The sequence below is a fragment of the Protomyctophum bolini genome (genome assembly GCF_963924005.1).
Source record: "Protomyctophum bolini genome assembly, chromosome: 5".
Lineage (NCBI taxonomy): Eukaryota > Metazoa > Chordata > Actinopteri > Myctophiformes > Myctophidae > Protomyctophum > Protomyctophum bolini.
Window position 1 is genome coordinate 12,150,101 of NC_137866.1, and position 9,071 is coordinate 12,159,171.

Here is a 9,071-nt window from a genome sequence, read left to right on the forward strand (position 1 = left end):
CGAGACGCAGGCGCCGCCCCAGCTGTCGGAGCATGACACACTGGCATTGTGCATTCAGCCCTCATTATGTGTGTGTGCGTGTGTGTTCACTTGTGTGTGTGTATCTGGGTGTATATGGTGTGTATGGATGAGCAATTCATTGTCTGTGTGTGTTTATTTTTGTGCATGGACCCTTGTGTGTGCTCGCATGAGCAATGCATTGTGTGCGCGTGTGTGTGTGTGTGTGTGCGTGCGTGCGTGTGTGGTGCGTGCGTGCGTGCGTGCGTGCGTGTGTGTGTGTGTGTGTGTGTGTGTGCATGCGTGCGTGTGTGGTGCGTGCATGTGTGCGTGCGTGCGTGTGGCGGCAGGGGGAGGCAAGGCTGTGGCCCAGGGTACAACCATGGCCAGCGGCGCTGGCTGCAGTGTGACAAGACTGATGAGGCACTGGGGCGACATGGGGGCCTCTGGAGCTCCACTGATAAAAATACACCGCACACACAGTTGCCAGCGCATGCGTGCACTGCTCGCACAGGCTGACTGAAGCACGCTCACGCATTTCACACAGAAGTGCACCAAAGTAAATGCACACACAAGCATGGGCAGATTATGGACCATGCAGGCTTGACTATCCCGGGCCCATTGGGCACCTGGCCCATAAAGTCCAATGCCCAAAATGAGCGAATCTACCAGGCAGACACACAATGAACCAGATTCATTATGACAGAACAGAGATTCAGGTTGTTTTATATTATTATTTTACTCTGCACCCAGATTTACACTTCCCCTCAAAGCAAACAGAGTCGTTTCGTTTTAGCCTTAGCAGTGTCACAAAAAGAATCATCCCCGTTTTGTCAATTGTTTTAGATCAAAACAGAGAGAGCATGACGGGGGAGGTGCCTGTAAGCCACCATTAGGCAACAGTTTAATACTCCAGTCCATCTAATATACATTCTACAAGGTTAAGTGTTTCCTTCTCACTTGCATCTTCCATGCCAGCGTGGCACGAGACAATAAGATAATAAGATAATGTCAGGGGTATAAAAACCAAAGATTCTGGGTTCAAAACTCAAAAAATAAATACAAATAAAATACTAGTAATAATAACAATAATTATTATTATTACACCCCCAAGGCAATGCCAACACTGAGTAATATTTCCCACCACGGAGAAAAAGCCGGACAGCGTTGTCCTCCTTTTCTTTTTATTCTTTTTGTAGAGGGATAGATTGAAAGTGTGCTGACAGGAAATGGGGAGAGAAATGGGGAGGTGACATGCAGTGAAGGCCGTCGGGATCGGGAGTCGAACCCGCGGCACACTGCTAGACTGGATTACCAGCCAACTAAGGTGCCTGGACCGCTGAGCCACGGCCCAGATGAATAGAGTCAAATCTAGTTGCCCGTCACTCAATAACGGCCAGGGGCACGCCTCCATTTGCTTTTGCAGTGGGATTTTAAAGCAGGCTTATTTTTTTATTTGTTACATGCAAATGAACATCATGTAAATAATGTGTGTTATAGACTGTAAATCCTGTATGATAAAATGTATACAGGTTAAATGTTTATTGTTTTTATTCTATTATATGCATAATAAGCACACAACTTAATGTCTTCTTTTTTATGTTTGTGTCCTCAGGGAGCTGTCCCATCCTCCACCTCTGCTGTCCCCTCAGAATGCCCCTCACATCGCTTTGGGACCCCACCTGCGGCCCCCTTTCCTGGGCATGCCCTCCGCTCTGTGTCAGGCCCCTGGTGAGTGATCCTCAAAATAACACTATCCCAAACACTAACCCTAATATAACCTCAGTCTTAACTGGCCACACAGGTCGCTAACCATATAACCTTAGTCTTAGCAATGCACATAGGTCGCTAACCCTAATCTCAGTCTTAACCGGCCACATAGGTCGCTAACCCTAATCTCAGTCTTAACCGGCCACACAGGTCACTAACCATATAAGCTTAGTCTTCACCAGCCACATAGGTCGTTAACCCTAATCTCAGTCTTAACCGGCCACGTAGGTCGCTAACCCTATAACCTTAGTCTTAACCGGCCACGTAGGTCGCTAACCCTATAACTTCATATCCATGATGTGTGGTGGTCACCGATGTTCAATAGGTGTATTTTCCTGTTTGTCTCAGGTTATGGTTTCCTCCAGCCAGCACAGGCAGAGATCTTTGCACGGCAACAAGAGATGCTGAGGAAGCAGAACCTGGCCAGGTGCGTGCATGGTGTAATTACACTTATATTGTCCAGGTATATACAGTAGGCTTACTGTATATACAGTAGGCCTACAACAATCTATAGCATGCTAAAATTACGAGATGAGCCAGAACTAACCTCATGAACCCTAGCGTCCCGATTCTGGGCATGGCATAACATTCAACCTATCGCTTGTAGAGCTGCCATTTTCAGCATAGAGATTTGGTGTAGAGGGGAAAAAGGAGGGGTCCATGGGGAAGTCCGGTCAAAGTACATAGGGTTAAGTGGTTAATGTACTAGCATCAGTTTTGGGGTATTTACTCACTGTGTCTTTGTACTCCAGACTGGAGATGTCTGCGGAGCTGCTGAGACAGAAGGAGTTGGAGAGCCTCCATCATCGACAGCAGCAACAACAGCGCCTCCTGGGCGGTGGCCTGATGGGCCTGCCTGCCGACCACCCGGCCCTGCGCAGCCTCCACGACATCCCAGAGGGACACCCTCTCAGGGAGGAGCTGGCCCGCCGCTCCAACGCCATGCTGGTGCTGCGCCACGGAGCCGCCACGCCGCTGCTCACGCTCAGTCAGCACCACCACCACCAGCAGCAGGGGGCCTCCTCCACGTCCAAAGACAGCCAGGCGCAGAGCTCCACCACTGGGCACGAAGCCACCGACTCCAGGAAGGGATCTCGCCGGGGCTCCTCTGCGGCACAGCTCCGCACCGGGGACCACCACCAGGGAGGAGGGAGGAGGGAGAGGGAGTGCCACGACGAGGACATGCAGGACTCTGATGACAGCGAGGCGGAGATGGGCGAGGACAGGCGGGACAGTGCGAGCGCTAAGACCAGCAACGGACCCAGGGACAGGGAGAGAGACGCCAGTAAGGAGCGCAGACGCAAGGGTGACAAGGAGCTGGGAGAGAGCTCATCGGGGCGGCTCAGCGCACCCTGTAGCTCGGCGGGCGCCGAGTCGCCCGGGCGCCACCTCTTCACTCCTGGGCTGGGCAAAGGAGACGTCAAGTACCACCTGCCACCCGGGTTCATACCGCCTCTACCCGCTCTGCACGCCCAGACGCTGCCCTTTGGGTTCCCCTATGCTAACCCCTACTTTCACACAGGTGAGGGAACTTGCACACGCACTCACACACACAGATTTGTGCAACTGCATACAGTATGCACATTGAACTCTCTCTCCCTCTCTCTCTCTCTCTCTCTCTCTCACACTCACACACACACACACACACACACACACACACGCCCACACAGTCCAGGGCAGACATGTGAAAGCCATTAGCGTCACTCTCTCTGTGTGTCTCCAGTGTGGAGACCTTTCCCTGTTAGGGGCCCTGCCTCTGACCCTCGCATGACCCCTACACACCACCACCAGCAGTATATCCACGTGGGGAGAGAGAGGGAGGCTATTATTTGTTCACTCACACACACACACACACACACACACACACACACACACACACACACACACACACACACACACACACACACACACACACACACACACACACACACACACACACACACACACACACACACACACACACACACACACAATAATACATCTCAAATATTTGTAAAACTAAATCTGAATATTCATCCAAGTTCTGCATCTCTACAAAGCATTTCTATCAATCTATGATCGTAATTAGGGATGTCCCAATCACGTTTTTTGGCTCCCGGTCCGATTCCGATCATTTGAAAACGACGTGATTGGCCCCGATTTCCGATCGGGACCCTAATTCCTAGTTCCTATTGACAATCAGCAGGTCCGAATATTAAAGTCTTCAGTGTTTTGTAACTCTGCACATTCCGAGTTAAATCTAGTCTCGCGTGGCCAGACTGTTGCCTCTCGCAATTTTCAAACGCTTCCATCATACAGTCTGGAGCACGGAAGCTCTGATCATACAGTCTACATCATACAGTCTGAAGCACGGAAGCTCTGATCATACAGTCTACATCATACAGTCTGAAGCACGGAAGCTCTGATCATACAGTCTACATCATACAGTCTGAAGCACGGAAGCTCTGATCATACAGTCTACATCATACAGTCTGGAGCACGGCAGCTCTGATCATACAGTCTACATCATACAGTCTGGAGCACGGAAGCTCTGATCATACAGTCTACATCATACAGTCTGGAGCACGGCAGCTCTGATCATGAGTACAATATAAAGCAGATGTGAAGACTCCTCCCCACTTCCGTTTCGTCTTTACAGTCGCACACATTTATCCTAATATAAATAGAAATAATCTAAACATATATAGCTTGCCACTTAGCAGAAATGGGAAAAAGAAAAAAAAATGTGAAGCTATATACATTTTATATAGATAAAATATATTTTCGTGGAGGTGTAGCTCCAGACTCTATATAGCATTGGAGAATAGTTTGTGTGGCTATGCGAGACCAAGTTCAATCTGACAGTGTGTGCTGTCTGGACTGGAGGCCGGTCCTGTTGACTCACGCCGTAGCGTCTCTCTCCTCTAGGCTCCCTGGGAGGTCTCTTCATGGACGGGGAGGATTCGGCCACTGCCGCCTCGGCGGAGGACATCAGCAAGTGGAGTGTGGAGGACGTGTGTGGCTTCATAAGCAGCCTGGCTGGATGCGCCGAATACGCCCAGGTGAGGAGTCTGAGGACCCCGGCAGGGAGCAGGGGGACGTGGAAGACAGAGAGAGAGAGAAGAGAGAGGGCAGGCCTAGGCTGACTGCAAACCTTTAGCAGATTATTGACTACGTCAGCCACACTTGCCATCAAAGGGCATCTGTTATAGCTTTTAGAAGGACACGGAAGCCTGCGCAGTTACTACTACACATTTTCCGTTTGCTCAGGGAAGTGAAAGCGAATGTCGTGTGAGTTTTCCGTAAATGTGTGTGCGCGAGTGCAGTGCACGTGCACTGGCTGTGTGGGCATGTTTCCAAGTGTACTTTGTAGGCAGTGTGTAAGAGGGTGCGAGTGTATGTACTGGATGTTTGTGGGTACAGAATATGCATATTTGTGGGTGCGTGTGTAGGCAGTGTGAATGAGTGTGTTTGCCGGGACTGTGGCTGAAGGGACTGTGTCTCTGCCAGGTGTTCCGGGAGCAGGCCATTGATGGAGAGACCTTACCCCTGCTCACTGAGGAGCATCTACTTAACAACATGGGACTAAAGCTGGGGCCTGCACTCAAGATCCGCTCACAGGTACACACACCACAGACCTGTGCGCCAGTGTGTGTGCATGTGTGTGTGTGTGTGTTGTATGATGGAGTCTATTGAATGAGGTAGATGAATGTTAACGTCCGTTTGCGAGTGTATGTGTGTTTGTATTGTAGTACAGTATGCGTGGGTATCTCTCTCGGTAGGTTTGTCTAAATGAAGCTAATAGCGTAGCATTAGCAGACAGCCTGCCCATAGACTGTAGCGCTACTGCCTCTATTCTGTCTCTCTCTGTCTTTAATACAGCCTGTGATCATAAGTACAGTGCTCGCTCATGATTGGCTCTCACTGACAGCCATGTGGCGGTGTCTTCCTCCTCCTCCTCCCTCTTGTCTCTTCAGGTGGCACGGCGCGTTGGCAGGATCTTCTACATGACCAGCCTCCCGCTGGCTCTCCCCCTGCCACCATCTGCTGCCCTGCGCCATGCTGAGAGGGACCGGGAACCCCACGCCACACCATCCGACACTCACTTGCCCCTCTCCTTCTCTCACCCCCACCGACCCGCCTCCGCCAGCAGCAGCTCCTCCCCTTACAGTGGCCCCACCCCTGGACGCTCCTCCCCCAAGCAGGAGAATGGCACTGGGTCCTCTGCGTCGGTTGGGGGCGGGTACGAGGCCAAAAGCCCCTCGTAGGAGCAGGGCCTGGGCTGCGGCGGGCGGCCGCGGCCCTGCCTCAACCCAACTAGAAGGCCAAAGGAAAGGGAGCGGGGGCTGGGGTCGGTTACCTAAACCACGCGGGATATTATGTGACTTTCGAGCCATTTTTACAGACTTTGGCTTGACCGTCTCCTCTCCCCCACTTTGGGACCTTTAAGTTGAGCCTGAAACATTGTGAGGAGTGCTGGACTGGAATGAAAGGAAAGAAGACCGGGCAGTAAAGGACCCTATTGGGCAAACCAATCAGCTTCAGGGCTTGCTCCACACAGAGGCTGTAGCCTAGCAGAATCCAAAGAAACTGGGTTGGAGGGAGACAGACACGTGAAGCGACAGAGGAAGAGAGAGAGAGAGAGAGAGAGAAAGAGGGAGAAAAAGCAGACAGCTGGCCACAGAGAGCCTGCCAAAAAAAAGAAGAAAAAAAAGGAGCGAAGCCCGCGCCACAAATACGACATTCTTGCAATTCAGACAGACAGACGCTAGCGGAAATGCTTCCTTCCTTCCTGGGCTGAAGGAAGCTCTTCTCTCTCTCACTTTCTCTGCTCTCACAACAAGCTCAGCAGATCCCAAGAATTAAAAAAAGACAGACGCCGCGCCCCTTCTCTCCTCCTCTCGCCTACTACCACCCTCCTGAGGCCAAACAGTTCCTTGAAGCTGTCGTAGAGGCACGAGATTGAAGACTCATTTATACTAAGTCGTATGATCGTATTTATACCAAGTCGTATGATCAAATCGCTCGCTGGAAATCTGAAAAACAGATCTTCCCAGTTATGCGGTCGTACAACGAAGTATACACTAGGCTTAAAAGCTATATGCTGAGCGGGACTAGTCAACTCTTTCTCTTCACTGCAAACTATGCATTCCACTGTCCCAAAAACCAAAGATGACCGGATGTGTGGAATTGGAACTGTGTCGCGTATTTCTGTCATTTCTTTTTGCATAAAAGGTCTTTCTTGGAGAATAAACCTGGGCAAAGCTAGGCTGGTGCCTTGTTTAAAATTTGACTAAGAGAGGGGTGGGGTCTTTTTAAAGGTGACGCCATGCTGTAGTTAAAGCCCTGGATATGGTCATTATTTACCAATACCCCCCCCCCCACACACACACACACACAAAAGGCATGGAAATCATTGAGCCCCAGTGAGGAATGCACGATGTCTAAGGCATGTAGCACTGACATCGTTCTGAGATCGTGCCGACTACTGCGGGGGATTATGTTTTGGTTTTTAAACGTGCAAAATTGTACAGAATCATACTAAGGATTTAAATATCCTGAAGGTTACGTACGTGGTACTTTTTTTCTTTGGTTTTCCCATTTAAATGTAGCTGCACGAATACAGTTTTCTTTGCTGACAAATGTGACTTGCTGAACTTTGGTGGTACTTTGTTCCTTTTTTTGTTCTGCCATTTTTTTTAAGTGTAATACTAAAAGATGCCCCAATCTTGAATGCTACTTCAGCATATAAATATGAGAAAAAAAATATTTATAGGACTTTTGATGTAGTAGATAAAGCAGATTATGATATGTATTATAATTAGTCCTTGAGATGGATCCCAAAGATACTTCTTTGTTTTCTCTTGGTTGCAGGGAAAGGAAAGGCACAAAGCTCTTAATGCAAATGTTTTGAATTTGTTATGGATTTTGTTTTTTTTAAAACAATGTAAGCAATGAATTAAAAATGGTCTCTAGATTTCCCTTCAAGTTTTGTCTTCATCCTATTTTTCTATTCACCACTCGGTGAAATAAATCCTAAAAGAAACAGACATGCCTATGTGTTGCCAATGTGTGAGTTGCAATGCAGGACACTGTTTTAGGGTGTTTTTTTCTTTCCACTTACACAAAAGTGTGCATAAGGAGAGTATTGGCTCCCAATGATGTGGTTCGTGCGTTTGTGTGTGGGGAGAGAACCCCCGGGGCCATTGGTTCAGGTCAACACCAGCTGCCAAAGTGAGAGGTTCAGCCGCGGGCCATGGCCCCCCTCGCCTGTGGGGATAAACCTGACCCTCCTCCCACACACACACACACACACACACTCGCATACATCCAGACCGCGGACCAAACAAGCACAGACCCCCAGTCGCACCTACCTTTCCGCTTCAAAAGAAAATACTTTCCACTGAAGCCGCAAGGGTGATATGTCTCCTGTGTGTGTGTTCTTAGAACACACACACAGACTGTAGGCAGGGCCTTATACCCTATGCCAGTGGCCATTTATGTAGGTAGCAGGCACAGCGCAGTACTCGCACCAAACAACAAGAAACACAAGAGATGAGATCTAAGTTTTAAAAAAAAAGTCTTCACAAACAAATCTTCCTTTCTATAAGAAGTGTCTGTTGGCGTTTGTGTATGTGTGAAAATAACCGTTGGGCCCTACATTGTACAACAGTATGTACTTGGTATTCATGCATTCATTCTCTGAAGGAGGCCGGTGTCAACTTTAGTAGTGAGTGCTGTCAAAAAACAACTCTGAAGAATTACGGGAAAATGGAAAGTGGATAATATGGGAGCCAGTAAAGCAATGCCTGAGCATGCAAATTAAAAGAGTGAATGAAAAGGCAGAAGAAAGAGAAGACAGTGGGCTGGGTGGTTGCTGGTGGTGGTGGGGGGGGGTGGTCGTAAAGTTTGGCACAGAAACAGACCAGCCTGTGTTGCTGCTCTACCACCTGGGCAGAGAGGCTTGGCACCGCATCAGACACCACCCTGCCAGCCTGGCACGGCACTACTTGCCTCGGGGCTCAACACCCGCCTCCATGCTTCCCCCCCATCCCCCTCCCTCTCGGCCGGCGTGGGCCCAGCTCGGCTCAGCCTGGCCCAGCACAGACAGAGCAGCATGACTATCTGCTTGTCTCTCAACGGTCCAACCTCACAAAGGCCTGAGGGTGCCCACAGGTGTGCACATGTCTGAAGGGCATAAATACAGTGGTGTAAAGTTAACTAACTACATTTACTTAAGTACTGTACTTTTGTAATCTAATTTTAAGGCATTTTTACTTGGGTATTTAAAATTTCCAGTAATTTGACTTCCAGGCCACTACATT

At 49.3% G+C, this 9,071-nt stretch overlaps 1 protein-coding gene across 1 annotated transcript; it reads left to right on the forward strand.

Annotated features, from left to right (window-relative positions):
* Positions 1-379: 379 nt before the first annotated feature.
* On the forward strand, positions 380-6,790 carry LOC308314947 (sterile alpha motif domain-containing protein 11-like; the record flags this gene model as incomplete). The annotated part of the gene is made up of 7 exons (XM_080762771.1): positions 380-420; positions 1,613-1,728; positions 2,116-2,194; positions 2,520-3,289; positions 4,675-4,808; positions 5,257-5,367; positions 5,724-6,790. 7 exons carry the CDS (start codon positions 380-382, stop codon positions 6,012-6,014), a joined length of 1,542 nt encoding a protein of 513 aa, XP_080618897.1. The 3' UTR covers positions 6,015-6,790.
* Between the last annotated feature and the right edge of the window lie 2,281 nt (positions 6,791-9,071).